The sequence below is a fragment of the Sciurus vulgaris genome, assembly GCF_902686455.1.
Source record: "Sciurus vulgaris genome assembly, chromosome: 4".
NCBI classification, from domain to species: Eukaryota; Metazoa; Chordata; class Mammalia; order Rodentia; family Sciuridae; genus Sciurus; species Sciurus vulgaris.
The window spans coordinates 148,990,084-149,011,558 of NC_136464.1; the positions used below are offsets into that span (position 1 = coordinate 148,990,084).

A 21,475-nucleotide genomic window follows, 5' to 3' on the forward strand; every position below is an offset into this window, starting at 1 on the left:
AGGCTGCACCCCACTTGTTTCCATACCTCTCCCAACTCTGCCTTTTCAGTGATTTTCACATTTTCTCCTCCACTTTCCTTTCACAAAATCTCTGGGGAATGCAGCTTTTGTTCTATTGCTTTGCATAATTCCCAGGACTGGGAATGAAAATGATTTCCTTCCACAGCCCCTGGCTGAGAGCCTTTCATGTCTTGGCTGTTGCAGAGTGATTTATAAACTGCAGGATCTGGGCTCTTTCCTTCTCCCCCTTCTCCTTACTTTCTCCCCTCCCTCCTTTCTTCTCTCCCTCTGATCACCCCTTAAAGCAAAGCATTGCACACAGTGAGTCCCGAGGTCAAGGGTCCTCTGAAGTCAGCCCTGGGGCTCCTGCTGGGGCCGAGACTCAGGAGAGCCCTGGCTGACAGCCCACGGTGGAGCTCGCCATGCACAAGAACCAGCAGCACGTTCTCAACGTTGAGAGCTGGCTTTCCACCCAGAATGTCTACGTGCATTTTGCAAACTTGTCAGGTTCCTGTTTTGTTTCTAGACTTTTATTCTCAAAGGTAGGATGAGGAAGATGCAACTTAAGAAAGTTTGAGCTGGGACACAAAGTTACTTCCCTTTGCTGCGGTAAGACTAAAAAGAGGGGAAATTAACCCCCAGGGCTCATATCTCCTCTGTTACAGCAAGACACAGAAACCAGAGGGCACTGAGTCGCTAGGAAAGGCATCTGTCTTGGTCTGATCTGAAGACGACTGTCGGTCAGCTGCCTCCACAGAGTCCTGCCTTGTCACCAGACTCCCGGCAGGTGTGGCTGCATCAAAAGCTGCAACAAGATGGAGAGATGAGCAAGTCAAACAAGTCTCATACTGGCCTCCCAGAGAGGCTCCATCTGAGCCTCCAGCATCACCAAGATGAGGACGCTCTAGGCTGCCTTTCCTGCCCCAGCAGGATCTTGGGCAGGGCAATGCCTGGTGCCCTGTGACTCTACCATTTCTCTTGTGCTACACGATGCCATCTTGTCTGCCACACCTCAAACCTTTACTTCTGCGTAACCCACATAATAGCACCAAGTCTCCATTCTCCCTGAAATGGGACCATCTGTAAGTTCTGGGCCACCATGTCCTACTGGCTGAGGTTCAGACCTGGTGCCATGCACTGGTGGCAAGCCACTTACCACCCTGTGACAGTGAACAAGTTACTTAATCTCTTGGGGTCTCATTTTTTCTCATCTGTAAATGGGAACCAATAATTACAGTAGATAATTTGTATCAAGTAATTAATAGAACGTCCACACAGAGGACCTATTCCAAGATGCCAATTAGTCTTTCTAAGAATGTGAGGGAACCCAAGGAGGAAGCCCAGGAAAACAACTGCCTTGGGGAGGGAGGGGTTAGGATCAGAGAGGTATGGAGACAGAAGCTGGCCGCAGGACACGGTCTCTAGCCCCTCCTGGAAAGGCTAGCATATGAGATTTTAAAGTCATATAGCATCCCCATTTCCTTTTTGACCCTAATAATTCTTCCAGAGACTCTCAAGTTCAGAGAAGCTCACGTGTTACATCCAAGTAGTGTTCCATACAGCACGCAGTCGGGGGGAGGGGGGCTTCTGTCTTCAGCAATCCCTCCCTAAATGAATGCATGGGCCTCTTTCACCTTAGGGGCTATTGCAGTCCAGGCTTCTGTCCAATGGGATTTGTGTCAAGATCCTAAGAGTAATGGGCAGCTTTCAGCACAAGCAATTAGACAGAGAGGAGCTCCATTTGCTAATGTACCAGTCACTAATGAATGTAAGTGATGACATACAGAGAAAACTTTAGGCTACTGGACTGGCCAGTCCCCAGGCTTAACTCAATCTTAGGCCCAGGAAGAGGCCTAAGGAGCCAAGGTGAGGGGAAGTTCCTGGGACACTGAAGACCATGCCCCTGGAACAACTCTGGGAGATGAGTCATAGGAGTATTTAGCTCGTGCACAAATTGGAGCAAAGATGACCAGGAATCAGGTCCATAAAATTTTCAAATGTGGCATTTTTATAGGTATGGACAAACTGGGGTTGGCTAAATATAGATGTTATTTGCTACAGGTTCATTTGATAGCCATACAATATTCTTCATGTGTGTCTCTGTCTCTCACACACAGGCACACACACACACACACACACACAGAGGCATCAAGATCAAATCATGATTGGACTTCATTACCCTGTGTACATATATGATTGCACGACTGGTGTGATTCTACATCATGTACAACCAGAAGAATGAGAAGTTATTCTCCATTTATGTATGATGTGTCAAGATACTTTCTACTGTCATGTATAACTAATTAGAACAATTTCTTTTTTTAAACATCACTGAAGCAGACACAGTAGCACATGGTTGTAATTCCAGTGGCTCGGGAGGCTGAGGCAAGAGGATCACAAGTTTAAAGCCAGCCTCAGTAATTTAGTGAGGCCCTAAGCAACTTAGCAAGACTCTGTCCCTGAATAGAATATAAAACAAGGGCTGGGGATGTGGCTTAATGGTAAAGCGCCTGTGGGTTCAATCCCTAGCATGGAAAAAAAAAAATTAAATTATGTGCAGTAACATTTTATGCTCTTTAGAAAGTGTTACTTGTTCAGATATGAACTTGTGATTTTCTACTAATTTTATTATTCCTCATAATATCCCTTTATCCCTTTCATTTTGAATTATAGTTTATTAAAGTATTAAATTTCTTTGAAATGTAAGCATTGTTATAATTTTAAAAGGCATCAAATTTTTAAAAACTGGAAACTTGCTGTTAAGTGACAAATTTCAGTGTGTTTGAAAGGTTCGAGTTCACATTTGTTTTGGTATCATAGTGAATAAAGGAGAATGGCGTTGATTACAGAGAGAAGTGTAATTTTTTTCCCATTGAGAACACTTGGCCAGGTGCCTCTGCATCCACCACCATGCATCAGTCTTAAAGGGCAACTGGACGTTCCCATCTCACATCCCTCTGTACCTTGGCTTCTCCAGATGTCAAAGAATACTAAATAGCACATTCGTCTCCCTCTCAACTCATAGACTTTGTTATAAGAATCTGTGAGAAAAAATCTCCACAAGAACAGTATCATGATCACAAAATTTTCTTGGTGTCTTTGCAATGGTACCAAAAGTGAGCATTACTCTATTAAAAAAAAAAAAAAAAAGGAACTAAAGAGGGTTAGAGTTGCTAAAATGAGAGAGAATTCAGCAAAGGGGACTTCCTTTGACCAGTAGCAGGCTCTGCTCATGATATGCTCCTGCTTCCTGAGACTCCCATGAGCCTTCCGTAACCAAGTGAATACTCTATTTTCTGGCTTAAGGTCTCACAAAGAATTTTATAAGTACTCTCAAAATAACATTTCATAGAACTCTTATTCCCTCTTTTATTCAATACCTGTTCATTTTTTTTCTTTCTGATTTTTTCCTTTTGAAAAAATTTTAAACTTTGCTTTCCATCATTGCTTTATTCCTCCTGTCCACAACACATTTTTTCTCTCTTCTAACCTGTCCATTTTTTTTTTTTTTTTCATTTTCTTGCTTGTACCTTAACCTTGGTCTTCCAGCTTCTCCATTTCTACTCCCATTTTCCTTAAACTCATTTTTTTTTCTTCTCTTTTCTCTCCCTGAGGGAAAAAATCTCCTGGTCCACAATTGAAAGAAAACCAGCTAGGACTGTGTTGGGAAATTGAACTAAGACAGCATGTGGCTGGCTGAACAAGCCAAATGTGACTTGATTCATTTGAGTAGATGCCGCCTGACAATTTGAACAGGCTTGGTCAGCACAGAATGGCAAGACTTTCTGGGATTTTCCACACATTTGACACTTTACCTCAATTCAATTCCACAGCCCAGACGGTGGAAGAATGTCCTTGTTTACTTGAGATGAATTTTTATCTATCATCTTTCACACTCATTAGACCATTGCTCCCAACCCCAAGACGGCCTATTAGTACTATCACTTTGCTACACTTAATGCTTATTATTGTGCACAATTAGGAAATGGAGCATTCTGGTTAATTACATTTCTAATTGAGAATTTCAAGGTACATCTTTTATGGATGACTGACATCTAGACACCTGGAATAATCTAAATAATAAGGCTAAATTGAATGAGTTTACTCTTTCTTGAAAATTTCACAGGAAACTTCAGGACTTACAGAATATCAGGGTCATCACAGATGGGGTGTAGATATGTAACTGTACAAGATAATTGGGATTTCCATTGGATACCATAGAAATATGGGTCTGGATATGTAATTGCCCAATCACATGGAAATAAGGTACCATGTCAAGTATATTATGTCTTTGTAAGCTTCCTTCCTCTGTTTTAAAATGTGTTTGAATATTCAAAGGAAAGAAATCCATGACCACCAAAGTTATAAAACAGTATGTATGGTCATTTCATTTTTATAACAAAGTGTACACATACACCTATATACACAAGTCTGGGAAAATATGCACACAAATTTTAATAGTAGTACCTCTGGGTGATGAATTACAGGTGCTTTTGTTTTCTTCTTTTGGGTTACCTGCATTTCCTGTTTTTGTTTTTGTTTTTTTAAATAGGTAAATATTTCTTCTCTGATACAAATGGAAAGGCAAACCACACAGCTCAGTATTCAAAGCAGCACAAAAACCCATCTCAAAATAAATTAAAAGCAGGTTAAATGAAGATAATGGTTGCAGAAGACTTCTCTGCATTTGGGAAATATTCATGATGTGAGCCACATTGTCAGTTATGAACTTGAGAGTATTTTGTGGGTGGGGTGCTGTAGGGTCTGCAGTGAGAGTAACATGGAGTTTTCCTTTTTAGTTGTAGATGGACACAATAATTTATTTTATTGATTTATTTTTATGTGGTACTAAATTGAACTCAGTGCCTCACATATGCAAGGCAAGTGATCTACCACTGAGCCACAACTCCAGACCCGACATGGAGTTTTGGAAGATGTTGGTGTCTTGGAAAATAGAGGTGGGGTTTGGACTATTGCCTGGTTACTACTAGGGCTCGGTGAGTCCTACAGGAAATGATATGTGTTTGCAAGTAGGAATTCTAACATTTGTGAATAAAATCATCTTTCCTTTTTTTTTTTTTTTTTTGGTTTTTTGTTTGTTTATTTGTTTGTTTGTTTGTTTGTTTTTGCATTCCTGCATCTACTTCTGACTTCCTAGGTAGATAATAAGATATGGAAGATCACATCTTCATCTCAACACCAAGTTTCCATGATTGAGGTGGAGATTTGGGCTGAGCCTGAAGTCATACTCTGCTGAGTCTTTGTCACTCTCAAGGACTGTAGCTTCACCCCATGGGGAAGCTTCACTTCATCCTGGCACTTGGCTGCACAGGGCCTGTTGCTGGCCTTCCTGGACCTTTGCCCTGCCCTGGCCTGACCTTTACTCGGCATGGGCTCCCCTTTCTGCCTTCCCACCTGCTTCTGTCTCAGCTTTCCAGGGCATCCTGTGCTAGTGAGACAAAGAATGTGGTGGTGTCTCCAGAATGTTGAGAGGGATTGCCATTCTAGAATCATCTCCAGTTCCCTCCTATTTATATCCCTGGGCAAAAGAGGCCTCACTGTGGAGGCAAGTCTCCAGCTTCCAGAAGCCTCCATGTTCTCCAGCAATCAGAGCAGATGCTTGCCTTTGCCCACTTCTGCCATCACCTACACCTCCTCTAAGAGCTTTTCTGAGTCCTTGCCGTATCCAGCATCTCTCCTTCTCACTGTGGGTGCTCCATACCCTGTGGGAGGCTGGAATTCTGATGTCTGCGTGTGGATCCTTCTGTCCTCCCTTCAAGCTCCTTGGGTACATGTACAGCAAGTCTTTATATATCGCCCCTGTATAGTTTTGTGCTAAAACCTACATATTTTTTTCTGAATGAACTCTCAGTATCAGGGTCCCCAAGTGAGCAAGCAGTTAGCATGTCTGAATATCTTCAGTACTCACTCTAGTTTTAAGCAACATGTTCTATCTCATATATTCCTCAAAGCACCCCTATGAACAGGGCCTTCTAACACCCCCCCACCTACAGGATGAAAAAAGTTAATTAGGATGACTGCTGCAGACCTGGACCTAGCCCTAGCAATTCCGATTGCAATCTAACACACTTCCCATTACAATGGTGGTTCCCAAATCCGTTGGCTCATCAGAATCATCTATAAACTGCTTAACAAACTAGAGTCACAGGCTCTACTCTGCACCTCCTGATCGTCCTTGGGGTGCAGCCCAGCCTTCCATACTATCCACAGTTGCTCCAGAGATGCTTCTGCTGCTCGAACACCCCCATGAGAATCAGCTCTGATGAAACATGCTAGCCTGTGTTATCCAGGGATATGATATCAAGTGACTTTAAAGGCTAGTCCTTACCCTGAAAATCTTATGCTCCTCCATTAGTAACTGTTTATTTGTGAAAGTTCACCTGCACCTCCCAGCATCCTCCTTCTATGGAACCTTGCTGAGTTAACAGCCCAATTTCTAGAAAGCCCAAGGTTAAAAACAACTCAGTCATTTCTCATACCCAGGTAGAAAAAGTGAGTACAGTTTGACAGCCAAGCTTAGGAAGGCCGCAGAATGGCTTCTGACAGGCTTCTGAGCTAATAGGAACCCAGCTGTCCTCAGCAGCTGGCTCCAAACCAGCTGGACCCAAGCTAATTAGACATGTCTGGAAAGACTCTTGAATAGTCAGGACTCTGTAAAGCAAGGGGTAGGAGGGACCCTGGCAAATTAAGTGACCACAAGCCCATCCAAGAACTATCCATCAGGGGGATTGAAAATGGTGGGAAAGTTCTACCTGGTTGGAAAAGTAGTCAAATTTAGAGGAAATCAGCAACCCTTAGCAGCAGACCACCAAACCCGAAATTCAGGAGAGACCCTCACCAGGAAAGTTCTCTAGAGGAACAATTAGGAGCTTATTTAAGAAGTCTCTCAAGGTGGCTTAACCTGCCATAAACCCAACACGTGAACACCCTCTGACTGGTTTCTAAGGAGGGGTCACTTCCAGAGAGGGGCCTGGGCTACTTGCCCAAGCGCTATATGCAGGTCAGTCTGGAAACGGTTATTGTAATCGTCGGGAAAATCGGTTAGGAGAAAAGTTGAAGCAAACTGAAACTTGAAAAACACATTAACAGGGGCCTGATGAGATGCCAGAAGAGTCTGCCAGCAGGGACAGCTGGAAGGCCAATTTTTTAGTCCATACTGAAAGGTGGTTGCTTAAATATCTGAGTCAACACACACTGATTTCTCTCCCGCTCAATACCCTCGTTTAATTGCAGTGAGGAGTCTCTCCACGGACACATCTCACCCCAAGTGAAAGAAAAGTGTGTCACTGAAGTGCAAATGAGGTTCTTGGTGCAGCTTGTAGGCCCCTGTCCTGCCCACTGCTTCCTTCTGTTACTGCAGAGGGTCTGCAGGGATTCCACAGGCCACTTTTAAAAGAAGGCCTCAGCTAGCCCTCAGGAGACATCTGCATGGTGCCCCCATTAGATATTTTACCAGAAGCAATGGTACCCACAGTGGGTAGGGAGAAGGCAGGGGACTGATTACTTCCCACATCCAGGAGTCAAGTCAGATAAAAAGGCATGCCACTGCAGAGCCACCATGTTTGAAAACCTGTTGACAACTTGCTGAGGAGGGTGGTCAATGTGATCAATGAGATGAGTTCTGAAGGTTCACCCAACTACTGAGAGACTGGGAAGCAGCCAGATCTCCAGGGTAGTGAAGTCCCACAGTCTAACTTCAGGAGTCTCAACAGGCTTTGGCTGCTTCTCCATGATGCTCCCACACAGGGGACAGGGTAATGGTGAGGTGGGGCTCTTGCCATGACCCTCTCTAGCAGCCTCCATTACCTCAGAGCAAAGCTGGACCTACAAACGCATGGGACTTGGCACTGGAATCAGGGTGAAGAGCAGGCCCTGGGAGCAGGAACCACGAATCCTGCAAGGCCAAGTGTCACATCTGCTTCCAGCCCTGAGCCATACGGGAGAAGCCCAGGCCCACGGGAAACTCAAACTCCTATTGCCTGGGAGGGTGGGAAAAGACGGGGGGACGGGAGCTTTTGGTCCCATGGCCTACCTGGCTGTGGGCTCATTTCTCCAAGCCTCTGGCACATACCTGAAAATTTATCATTCACCCACAGGGAGAGAGTGATTCACCAGGAACTCGCCTGCTATCACACTCAGGGATCAGAAATCTGAGAGTATTGTGGTCGGGTCATTATGACGCCAAGAAGCCCAAGTGCAGCAGCCTGCCACGTGGGAAACTGTGAAATTGTTTCACTGAAAGCTGGTCTGTCCAAGAAACCAAGCCTGAAGGTCATACCCTCCTCTCCGTGTTCTAGTTGTGGGGCCTTATGTGCATCACATGACCTTTCTGAACTTTAAGTCTCTTTCCTCTGTTGTGGGATCAGTACTGTGACTATTGTGTCCATGGGACCATTGGGTCAAATGTGACAATGCGAGTAAAATGCCCAGCACCAAATAGCTGCCCCCAAAATACCCATTTTCAGTGCCTTCTGTTTCTCCTCTTCTAGCTGTTGATGTTGGGTTTTGTCAAGGAAAGCAAGAGTTAGAAGAGGTACTAAATCAGGGACCATCTGAGATGTTCCTGACTCTTTCCTGTAAGCAAGATGTCCAACCCCACCCAGACCTGTTGGTCCCCTGGGCCATCCCTGCATGCAGCAGGTATATAAGTAATGAATTCCTTCAACTTCATGGAGCTTAGGAATTCTTAGGCCCTCCCTTCTGAGTGGTTTATGGAGCAGATACATAAGAAGTGGAACAGCAGAGAACTGCTCTCTTTGAAGGTGCCTACTGGGCCCCAGCAGCTCCTCAGCTCACCCCAGACTTTGTGCCCATACATTCTGCATGTGGATAAGGAAGCTCAAGGCCAAGACTGTTGGAGGCTTCGCCCACCTCTCTTACCTGATCCCCTACTGCTCCCTTCCTCTTCCAGTCCTCTCCAGACCCACTGGTCTGGTCTCCTTTGCACTTGCCCAGCCTCTCTGCCTCAGGGCACAGTGTTCCTGGAAGCCCTGTTGCCCAGGCTCTCTCCCTGCATCCTCATCTCAATTTAGATGCAGCTGCCTCAAGAAAGACTTCCTTGGCCCTCTTCTCCCCTACTCAGATTTGTTTTCTTCTTAGCATTCATCTCTACCTGAAATATCTTATTTATTTTGCTACATGTGAAGTGTCTGATTCTCTCTATCAAAACACAAGGTGTATAAAGGCAGAGGCCCTTCACCATTTAGTTTAGCAGCACCACCGGGTCCCATCCCATACAGGTGACCCTTTGTTCCTAGAGCAACAAGAAATGGATTGTTGAACAATCCATGATTGTTATAGCCCTACCCTGTACTAGGCTGGACAACTCTTTAGGTTGGGACACTGCCAGAAATGTGAGCTCTAGGAGAGCAGGGAGCCAGGAGCAGGAAATACCTCTAGGACATGGTGGAAATCTGCTTGGAGCTTCTCATGACCTAGGACCCCAAATCCCACCATCCCTGGCATCAGAACTAGGGAAGTTTTGCTTTGTGTTCTCTTGAATGAACTGAGCAGAAGGGTGCTGAAGAACCCTGAAAATTAATGTGAGACCCCCTGAGGCTGTTCTCATAAGCCCAGCTCAAGGGATATCGGACTCTCCAGAATGTAAGAGAGAATGTAAAGGATAAGAGGATGGAGGCTCACCACCCGGAAGCAGCAGCCTGGTGGTAACCACCTGTGTCCACTCTCAGACCAAGTCTACACCAGACACATCTGAAGTGTATAGTGGAAAGATACCCAACGCTAATGATGAGGCTTCCCTTTTTGGCTTACCCTTGTGAATAGGTGGAGTTTTAAGTCTGCCCATGATCTCGTCCTCTGTGGCATTCAAGTTCTGGATCAGAAAGTATGTGGTCATTTTCCCTTTACCTTTAACTTCGATTTCGCCTCTCTCAACGATTTCAAACCCTTGGTTTTCCAGGGCTCTGCACAGAGAACAAGAGGAAAACACCAGGTATCAAAGATCACAAGGTTGGCTACAGTGCAAAAGGTGATGTGAGAGGAGAAATCCCGGACCTCAGACACACAGCAGAAGAGGAAAGAGGATCTAAGACATAGTCAGGGCCTGCGGAGGGGGCAAAGGCAGCGGGGAGCAGAAGAAGGCATGAAGGTTGGATGTTGTGAGCAGGTGCCGAAGACCAAGGGACAGCAGAGGGAACCCACCCAAACCCTGATGATCCTCCCACCAGTGTTCTTTCCTACACATCCCTCGCACACAAGGCCCCCTCATTTCTACTGTACTGCTTGTTTTTCACTCCCAGTACCCTGATTTTGGATATATCCTACTCTGAAACTCCTCATTCAAGATTCAGCATGGCATCTGCTCCTCCATCTTTCTGGGGCCAGACCCCTTGCCCTGGGCTCCCCTGACACACTCTAATTCCCAAAGCAGCAGAGCAGAGTAGTTCAAGAGCAGGGAGTCTGAGTCCTGGCCCTGGGCTGCTTCCAGGCTCTTCCTGACGTACCCAGACCTGAGGCAAGTTATTAGCCCTTTCTATCCCTTATTTTTTATCATCCATGAATAAGAATAATAATAGTACACCTTCATGGAGTTGTTGCAATTAAATGAATTAATATATGTCAAAGAATTTTGAATCCAATGTGAACTATCGCAAGTACCCAAGACATTTTTAAGTATTATTTTGAGCACATCTTTAATTTGTACTCATACCACTTTAAAAATGTTGAAATTGAATTTCCTTTCTTCTTCCACTAGACCAAGGACCAGCAAACATTTTCTACAAAAGATCAGATAGTAAATATTTCAGGCTTTGCAGACCCTATAATCTCAATTCTGTCATTACATCACCTCAGTCACAGATAATATGTGAATAAAAGAGCATGACTGTGTGTCAATAAAACTTTATTTGCAAAAACAAGCAGCAGACTGGATGGCCCCTGGGGTTTTATACCTTGCTGTTCTCTCTACTAAGCCATATGCTCCTTGAGAGCGAAATCTATGTCATAGTAGAAGTTCAACAATCCTGTCTGGCACAGTGTCTGCTGTGAGCCAGTGAAGCATGGAAGAGCAAACGTGAATCTCCTCCACTACCCACAACCCATGACTGGTAGACATCTGCAAGTTCTGGAAGGTGGGAATGGATGAAAGAAGGCATGAAGAAACCAACGGCTACCTGTAGGCTGTGGGGCTGAGGTGCACTTTGTTGGGAAGCCCATGACTTTCCATCCTAGAGGCTGTGTTCACAGTGTCACCAAACAAGCAGTACCGTGGCATCTTGTCTCCCACGACGCCTGCTAGGACTGGTCCGGTGTGGATTCCCACTCGGATCTATACAGAGAGAACCTCCCTGAAAAGGAACTGTCTAATCCTCCTGCTTTTGACTTTTAAATTAATGTATGGTTTTACATACAAGGAAAACCATAGACATTAAAGTGTTTAGCTCCATGAATTTTGACAAGTGCATATGTCCCTATAACCTCCATCTAAAACTACTCCACAAAGATATAAAATAGTTCCATTGCCTCACAAAATTATCCTGCACTCCTTTCCAGTTAAACTCTTTTCCTGCCCCAGCCCCAACAGAGATAACTACTTTTTTATATCTTTTTTACCAAAGATTATTTTGCCTGTTCTATAATGTCACATACATGGAGTCATATAGTATATACTATTTTTCATCTTGCTTTACTTAATTTTGAGATTGATTTAATGTATGGAACAGTAGTTCATTATTTTTATTACTGAACAGTAAGAATGCACCATGATTCATTTATCCATTCTCCTCTTCACTTGGGTTATTACCAGTTTGGAACTACTATAATTAAGGCTGCTATAAGCATTTCTGTACAGATATTTTTGTGGACATATGTTTTCAATTCTCTTGGGTAAATTCCTAGAAACAGAAATTCCATTTCTGGGTCACAAGGTAAATGCCAATTTAATTTTACCAAAACAAGACAAAACTGCCCAATAATTCTCCAAAGTTTATTCTCCAGTTCTTCATTTTCCATTCCTATCATCAGTGTGACTCTTCAGTGGCTCCATATTTTCACCATTTGGTCTTCTAGTTGGTGTGAAATGATATCTCACTGAGCTTTTTATTTGCATTTCCTAGCTAATGATGTTAAGCATATTTTATGCCCATATTATCCATTCATATACCTTCTTTTGTGGAACGTCTGTAAGTTTTTTGCCTGCTTTAGAAATTGGATTGTTTTCCATTTATGGTTCATATGCATGAATTCAACACATATCTGAATATATATATTATATATATTCATATATATAATATATATAATATTTTTCCTAGTCTATGGTTTTGTGTCTTCATTATCTTTAAGAAGCAGAAATTTTAATTTTGTTGGATATATTAATTTGCTTGGGTCACTATAATAAAATCCCACCAAATGGGTGGCTTAAACAACAGAAATCTGTTGTCTCACAGTGCTGGATACTGGAACACCAGGATCAACGTAAGGTCAGATTTGGTTGCTCCTGAAGCCCTCTGCTGGTTTATGGACAACAGCCTTCTCTCTGGGTCCTCACCTGGTCTTTCTGCTGTGTGGGCATCCAGAGTTTCTCTGTGTGTCTTCATTTCCTTTTCTTATATCAGTCAGATTGGACTCATCCTTAGGCCTCATTTTCACTTCATCAGTTCTTTAAAGGATGTATCTCCAAACATAGTCACATTCTAAGGAACTGAGGTCCAGGACTTCCTTCAACACGTGAATTCTGGGGGATTTTTTCTTTTCATGTTTAGTGCCTTTATGTATTAAGAAATCACTGTCCAAAAGATACAACCAATCTCCTGTGTTTCCATCAAGAAGCTTTGTGATTCTAGCTTTTATGATTAGCTCCATAATACATGTTAAATTAATTTTCATATATGAAGTGAGATAGGATTGAGGTATTTTTTTCTTTCCATATAATATTCAGTTGTAGCAGAATAATTTCTTGAAAAAAAATTTATTTTTCCCACTAAATCAATTTGGTGCCTTGATTGAAAAGCAATTGATCTTAAATGCACAGTCTACTTTTGGATACTCTCTAGTATTTTGGTGATCTGTTTGTTTATTCTTCTGCCATCTCTATTTTGTTTATTACCATAACTTTAGAATAATTCTTGAAATCAGGTACTGTAAGCCCTATGATTTTATTTTCCATTGTCTAAATTGTTTTAGATTCCTTACATTTTCATACAAATTTTAAAATCAACTTGTAAATATTTTCAAAGAAGCCTGTTGGGATTTTGACTGACATTCTACTAGATCTATACATCAACTGTGAGACAATGGACAGCTTAACCATATTGGTTTTTCCAGTCATGAACATGGTACATCCCTCATTTAATTACGTCTTCTTTATATTCTCTAATTAATAGTTTGTGATTATCAGAATAGAGGTCATATGTATGTTTTGGAAGATTTATTCCCATGAATTTAAATAGCTTTTCAAAAATTTTTTATTTCCTCTTCCAGTTTTCTGTCTTAATGGGAGATCTGTTTTTACAGCACAGTCCAACAGTGAGCGCTTCAAGATTGGTTCTCTCTTCAGTTCCACTGGGACTCTGCACCTGGGGAGATTTCTCTCTCAGCCACTCTTCCTTGCCCACACTAGCCCACTTCAAAGGGTCATGCTGTGCACTTAGTGAGGGCAACGAGTACTTCAGAGGAATTGCTCTTGGTTCTCACACCCTAACACCAGCTCATCACGGGCCTTGCCTTGCATTTGGGGAGGTCCCCAACAACTCAGGGACTGGGAACTCTCTCAGTTACTCCTCTGTCCATAGCCTTTGGCTGAAGAACCCTATGCACTCAGGGAAAGCCTATGGGCAAGAGTTGGTGGATGGGTACAGACCAGCTGGGGCTCGGTGGGACTTTAGCTTGTCATTCTGGCCTCCTGTATAGCCAATAAAAGTTCACCAAACTTTGGCCTGGTTCCTCCCTATCCTCACATCTGCTGAATTACCTCTAATGATGCTCTATCAGGAATGAACATGTGATGGGTTGACATATTTGACTCCATGGAAATGTTATAGGCCAGGCTACATGGGCAATGACTAAACAGACTCCATTTTACCCTGAGACTCCATGTTATGTAGGAAATACTTCTCCCATGAGAACACCCTGCCTCTGTACCCATCCTCAGTTGCTTAGCATGACATGTTTGGCAACACAAAATGGCAATTCTTCTATAACAAAAAATTGTTCTCTTTTTGATTTCTGTTTTCCTAAACAATGTACATGTCAACAGTGATGTCAACAGTGATTGTCTAGATATTAGTAACCATTCTTTAATTTGTACCTAAGTAAGGTCATTTTGACCCACTTCCCCCTTCTGCTAATGATTTTAGATCTCATGATGTTAGTTTGTAGTTTTGAATCATAGCAACAGACACGATTGGTGTACTGACTTATGGTATAAAAACCCCTACAACTCTATGGTCAGGGCTGTCCTCCTAATCGCCATTTTTGGGGGTGTTGTGTGAGACAGTCAGCTGGTCATTAATAAAAACTCTCAGATTTGGACTTCTCAGTGGCGATAGGTCTGTTCTTAAAATTGTACCCCAAAACAAAAAAAGTTACAGTTGCTTCCTCCTTGAAAAGGTTTGACACTTTCTAGAATTTAGTTCATTTAAATTGCTTACTGATGGGATTAAAAAACATCTACTAGCATGGGAACATCTTAAAAGCAGACCTACTTGTCTTTTCATACAAGATTTTCTTCAAGAAATATGATTATAAATTCTTCTAGAAAAGGGCCTGTCAGTACATCTCTAAATCCTTCAAAGCACCTTATAATACTGCTGTATACACACAAGGACCTCAATAAATGCACATTAAATAATCTGTGAATAAAAGAGTAGATCTCAATTACACTAATTTTAAAACTGTAGAAATAGCAGTTTTCCAGAGAAAGATGGTTCCAGTTCTTATCCCCAACATCCTTGAATAAACCTACATGATATGCTGTCTCTGGTATTGAACTATGTTCCTGTCTGAGAATTGCTAACACCCTTTCCTGTTTTATTTTTTTTCTTGATGAATTCACCTTAAAAATTACCAGGAATTCATTGTTTAATTCTTATTGGTATGTCATTATCCTCCTCTATACATCTTTCATAAGCACACATACTTTATATTTTAAGCCATTTTTTCTTCAGTGATTTACATTAGGGCCCTTTAACTAAGTACCCATCTCTTATCTGACCTTCTTATCTCTACTCCTTCATTACCTCCCATTACCTGATTTTTATTTACGACAATAGGGGTTTTCTTCAACATGTATATTCTGTGTGCTTCCAATGAATCAAGTATTGTAGATGCTTTGTTCTTTTGAAGGCCTAACACCAGTTTTTACTTAAAAGACTATCATAGACACTAGAGCCAGGAGCTACCCTATTTCTTGGCCTCCAAATCACTGGAATATATTTTCAGAACTTCTGCAAGGGGCCATAACTTGGAAAAATCATCTGATCTTATAATTGGTTTTATTTATTTTTAGATAACCATTGAGTTTATTTTGAATTTTTGACTGAAATGAGTAGGGGAGGGACCTGGATGTAAAACAGCAGAGAGACACAGCTCCAAGTTCTCTCAGGGGATTAGGATCTGCTGAATTTAGAGAAGAGGACATTTGCCTTTTTTCTCTAAAACTGCCCAAATTCTATCATGAGAACAAACTTGGGTGCTTGGAAGAATAACTCCTATAAGAAAGGCAAGCAGATGTCTTGCTAATGGCCACATGGTGGAAGGAACCATTCCTAATGTCTACAGCATCATGGCGCCTTGGCTGTTGCTGCTGACTGAAGGCAGCTTCACACCTTAGCCTGAGCTCTGCACTGCCAGACAGCACGCTGGGTACACAAATTCCCTGAGCAGGAGAAGTTGGCAGTTCTGAAAACCTGAACTACCTGTAGAAATACTTGAGCAAAAAAACAGGAATTATAAATGAGTTTCAGGATGAATTGAGCCCTACAAGGTAAGTAGGGAAACGCACTCAGTACCATCCTAAGTTACGCACAGAGGACGGATACAGTGAATCACAGGAAAATTCTTAGCATCACAGCCTCTTCTGAAATTTGAGAGAAACTGAGACTGTAATATCCTCACTAATATCTCATTTCCTTAGGAACACATGCAAGGGAAAAAGAGAGCTGGAAAAGTTACTCATTTTAATTACTGCAACAGACCCAAGGACCACTTAAGCAGACAAGAGTTTTGCATGAGATGCTTGGTATTAAGCAAAGTATTCATTTGCTGTCTACCTGGATGGGTTCTCCAGTAACAGGATTCATCACTTCTTTTGCAGAAATTCTCATCCCCAGTGCAAAATTAGCCACTCTCTGAGCATGGCTTCCAACAGGCACAGGAACACCACCTACCACCATATAAGCATCACCTATTGTTTCCACCTGCCAGAGGGAAAGGAAAGGATACTCAGAGACTTTCCTTCATGTGCTAAACATAGCACTTAATCTGTCTGCCATTTTCCATCTATTTATCTAAGCAACATATTAAAGCTGGTGATTGTGTGCTGGGCTATGAGGAGCATGAGAGAGGAGATAAGGAGGAATGTGACTTAGGGAACAACCATGAGAGAGCCAAAAAGACTTTCTGTTGTTAGATTTGTTGGCTTGTTTGTTGGTTTTGGTACTGGGGATCAAACACAGGGTCTTGCTTATGCTAGGCAGGTGCTCTGTCACTGAGTGATACCCCCAGCCCCCTTTCTGCTTCGAGTGGAAACAAATCCCAGAGAAGATGATGCCTTTGGAGTGGTCATGTGACACTATGTTAGGTAATGTATGATTTGGATATAAAGTCTGCTGAATTTAGGTGTAGCAGACTATTTTCTAGGAAAATAGTGTTTCCCCCTCAGTGACACCAGAGCACCATGTTAGCACTGGGTATTGCATAAAGATTCCTAGTAAAATAAGATTCTTAAAATACTCCCAATTCCCTTTGAGCTCTTCCTCTTTGCCCAACTGCCACTCCCACCAAACCCCAGACTTGTGCCAATAGAGGAAAGACCAACTTAGAATCAAGAATCTGCCTGGCTACAGTCCACGCAAAACCAAAACGCCACACAGACACTAACTTTGTAGACCTCGTGGACACTGGTTAATCTGTCAAACTTGGAGTACATGGAGTTCAGCATGTTCACTATGTGGATAGGTTCACAGGCAGCACAGATGTTAGTAAATGTCACCACGTCACTGAAAAGGATGGTGCAGGTTTCGAATTCTCCTGCGATAGAAATGGGAATCAGTGAGAGCCAAGGAGAGAGGATTCTACATTCAGGTGCCCTTTTGGAATCCATTTTGGAATCCCTTCTGCTATAGATTCTGCATTCAGGTGCCCTTTTGGAATCAAACCTGCTTGTACCTTGGGGAAGAGGATCTGAATGACATTGATCACTCAACAGTCACTTGACAGATGTCAACCGAGCACCTGCCACGAGCACATCTCTTGAGTTTCTTCTGTGACTAGTCATCATTATAGAGAAATGAGCAGACAGGGCCCCTGCCCTGAAGGAGCTTCCAGGCCAGTAAAGGAGACATAAGAGTAAACCAATGCTTCCAGTAGCATCAGGGCCCAGGCTGAGCCTGAACTACAGGAGACCCAGAGTCAGGGCTGACAGGGACTAATCACCAGGAAGTGGAGCATTCTTCTGTCTTGGTACAGTGTGGCAGCTACCTGTCCTCCTAACCTGTGCCCTGCTTTCACTCTGGCCCCCCTCATGCTAATTTTCATGGTCATCAGATCTTCTGTTTTAATCTGATTTGCCCCTCTTTAAGTCTTAGAACCTTAAGTCTTAGAACAAAATCCCAAATCCTTACCATGCTCTGCAACAGGGACTCCCTCCCTACCCCTGCCACTTCTCTGATCACATGACTTGACACTATCCCTCTGGTTCATTCCACTCTGGTCTCACTGGCATCCTTGGGGTTTCTCTGGCATATTAAGCGTGTCCTGCCTCAGGGCCTTTGCACCTGCTGCCTCCTCTGTCTGACACACACTTCTCAAATATCCACAGGCTCTATCACTTATATCTCAGATGCAACCAACTCAGTGAGAACATTCTTGACCTCCCTGTCTAAATAACAACCCCTAGACTGTCCATCCTCTCAGCCTTATCACATGCCCCCATAAGACCTATGTGACCTGATTTTTAGTAGAATTCTTTATTTAGCTATTATCTATTTTCCCCATTGGAATACTAAACTTCATAAGTTGAAAGACTGTTTTGCTTTCTTCTTTCTAGGCCTTAGTACCTAGAACAGGGTCTATATATTCTACATTATATCTGTAAAACCCACAAGGCTGGGCACTCCTTTGGGTTCCCTGGATCTGGTACAGCACCTGGCACTGAGTTCACCAGGCATGTCTGTGAATGAACACACTCAGGGAAAATGGAAAGTGAGTTCAGTGCAAACGCAGCTTCCTTCCCTCCAGAAACAGCTCATGCTTCTAGAATGGTCCTCAAGGGCACCCTGGGCTTCAGTAAATGTGTGGATGTATTATTTCCTGTTATAGTTAAGGACCCTAATCTTGGTCACTGAGTATTGAGGCCAGTCTCAGGACACAGAGTAAATTCTTAGAGAACCTAATACATGTGCATTTCTCTACTCCACCTTTCACTTTTGTGTGGCTTCTCTTATTTTTAGTGTAGAGGGGAGAGACTGAGGCAAGGCAGGTTAAGCAAGGAATCCAAGATGGTGCCACTTATGAGTGATGGAATCAGAATTCAACACCAGATCTGCTCAGCTTCAAAGTTGGTGCCCCTAACACTGAACACGCACTGTCCCCTGCTCCAAGGTCCCCATGCAGGGACACTTTACCTGCAGCCACCTTTTTGCCCTCCTTCAGCTGGTTGGCCACGTGCTTGGGCAGCATGGCATACAGCAAGGTCTCTGTCTTCTTCTTTTCTATGGCCAAGTGCTTGGACAGGACTCGTAGCTCCTCCTTCTTCCTCTCCAGCTGATTGGACAGCTCCATCTCCGCCAGCCTCTGCTGGTTGAGGAGGATGAGATCCCTGGTGGTGTCATGGGGAGCAATGTCCGAGAGATGCATCTTGCACTTCTCCAGTTCTTGGAGACTGCGGAGCTTTGGAGAGCACAGGAATATCATGCACCGCAGGGACTCCATCCAGATCATCTGACCTTCATGTCACAGAAAGGAAGGCAGAGATACAGTTTATCTCCAAGAATGGGTTAGCTGAGTCCTCTAAAGAACTAACCTCACCACCCCGTCTGTATGCCTTCTAGCGACGGCACAGTCACACTCCTGCCTTTTCTGCTAAATGTTTCGAGAATTATCTATACTTCTGTGTCCACTAACTCATGTCCCCTCTCCTCACAACATATCTCTGTGGCTGCTTCTCCACCTTTGAGGTGGCTCCATTCATGGCCTCCAAAGTGCTGGCTCCAAAACAAGTCTCAGTCTCATCTTTACTGAGCACTTGTGGTGTTATCAACCTGAACTTCCTTCCTGAAATCTCCTTCCCCTGGGAATTTCTGACACTGCTTTCTTTATAAAAATTTCCCTACTTCTTTGAATTTTCCCTCTAGGATTTTTAAAAAATTTCCTTCCTTAAATGTTGGCATTCCCTGGGGGTTTGTCTTCATATCCTCTCCTTTAGCATTGCACTGTGTCATTGTTTAGATGTAAGGCATCCCCAAGCTCACGTGTGAGACGGTGCAAGAAAATTTAGAGGTAAAATCATTGGGTTATGGGAATATTAACCCAATCACTGCATTAATGCACTAATAAGGATTAACTAGACGGTAACACTAGGTTTGTTGGTAACTTGTAGGCTGTGGTTGGAGGAGGTGGGTCACTGGGGGCATGCCATTGGGGTATATATTTTGATCCTGGTGAAAGGATCTCTCTCTGCTTCCGATAGACAAGTCCTGAGCCACTTTCCTCCCCACACACTTTTGTGATGATGTTCTGCCTCATCTCGGGTCCAAAGCAATGGAAACACACTGCGTTCTACTCCATGCTAACAATAAACCTGAATTTCCAGAGAAGTCTTACTTCCTAGACTCACAATTGCATATCTTGAAGAACAAATGTGTTTATTAACTTGTTACAAAAGCAGTACAGATGGTAGACCAAGATGGCAGACTAGAGGGTGACTGACCTGCTCCAGAACTCAGGATTCAAGAAGAGACTCGGACCAACTCAGAGCTGCTGGGTGAGTCTCTCCCACTGGGTGAGGATCGGCCTGAGCAGCAGGCCTGGACTGCAGGCTACTTCTTGGAGCAGGGCCGGGCAGCGAGAGGCTTCCTCACACAACTGGGCTCCACTGGCCTGGGCAGCAGACCAGACACAGGCCCAGACCAGCCATGCCCCAGCCAGCAGTCTAGTTCCCCTTTGGCACACCATCGGTCAACAAGTGGAGGCGCCTCTGCCCACTAGCAGGCCACTACCCCTAGAGGGACGGCTTTCTTGTGGAGCACTGCAGTATCAAGTTCCTCCAAGACTTCAGGCTACTGAAGGCTAGGAGGTGATATATTGGAAATCTACAGGGACACTATAAGCCAATAGAGGAAATCTGCAATATGTCAGAGTTCCACTAATACCTGACCAATATGAGAAAACAAGGGAAGAAAATGTCCCAAACAAACATAGATGCTATATCAATAAAACCCAATGACAGCACTGCAGAATAAATGTCAGAAAGGGAGTTCAGAACGTACATAATTAAAATGATCAGGGAAGCGAACGAGGAGATGAAAGAGCAAATGCAGGCATTGAATGATCACACCAATCAACAGTTAAAAGAGCAAATACGGGAAGCAAAAACATCATTTCAATAAAAAGTTAGAGATACTGAAAAAAAAACAATAAGAAATCCTTGAAATGAAGGAAACAATAAAACAAGTCAAAAACTCCATAGAAAGCATAACCAATAGGATAGAACACCTGGAAGACAGAACCTCAGACATTGAAGACAAAATATTTAATCATGAAAACAAAGTTGTCCAAACAGAGAAGATGGTAAGAAATCAGGAACAGAATCTACAAGAATTATGGGATATCATGAAGAGGCCAAATTTAAGAATTATTGGGATTGAGGAAGGCTTAGAGAAACAAACCAAAGGAATGAACAATCTATTCAATGAAATAATATCAGAAAATTTCCCAAATCTGAAGAATGAAATGGAAAATCAGGTACAAGAGGCTTATAGAACTCCAAATATACAAAATTACAACAGACTCACACCAAGGCACATTATTATGAAAACATCTAACATACAAAATAAAGACAGAATTTTAAAGGCTGTGAGAGAAAAAATCAAATTACATTCAGGGGGAAACCAATATGGATATCAGCAGATTTTTCAATCAGACCCTAAAAGCTAGAAGGGCCTGGAATAACACTTTTCAAACCCTGAAACAAAATGGATGCCAACCAAGAATCTTATACCCAGCAAAACTTACCATCAAACTTGATGACCAAAAAAAAAAAAAAAAAAAAAAAAAAAAA

The 21,475-nt window shown here is 43.0% G+C and overlaps 1 protein-coding gene across 1 annotated transcript in view; it reads right to left on the bottom strand.

The window, feature by feature from the left end:
• Positions 1-659: 659 nt before the first annotated feature.
• LOC306658995 (guanylate cyclase soluble subunit beta-2-like) overlaps positions 660-21,475 on the bottom strand; it is a gene marked incomplete at its 3' end in the record, with an annotated part of 63,164 nt that continues 42,348 nt past the window's right edge. The window contains exons 10-15 of the mRNA XM_079136251.1: positions 18,822-19,142; positions 17,078-17,226; positions 16,248-16,394; positions 11,154-11,308; positions 9,793-9,944; positions 660-805 (exon numbers count right to left, since the gene is read on the bottom strand). Of these exons, the coding sequence (XP_078992377.1) occupies positions 660-805; positions 9,793-9,944; positions 11,154-11,308; positions 16,248-16,394; positions 17,078-17,226; positions 18,822-19,142 (1,070 nt within the window). The remainder of the gene's footprint in view (positions 806-9,792; positions 9,945-11,153; positions 11,309-16,247; positions 16,395-17,077; positions 17,227-18,821; positions 19,143-21,475) is intronic.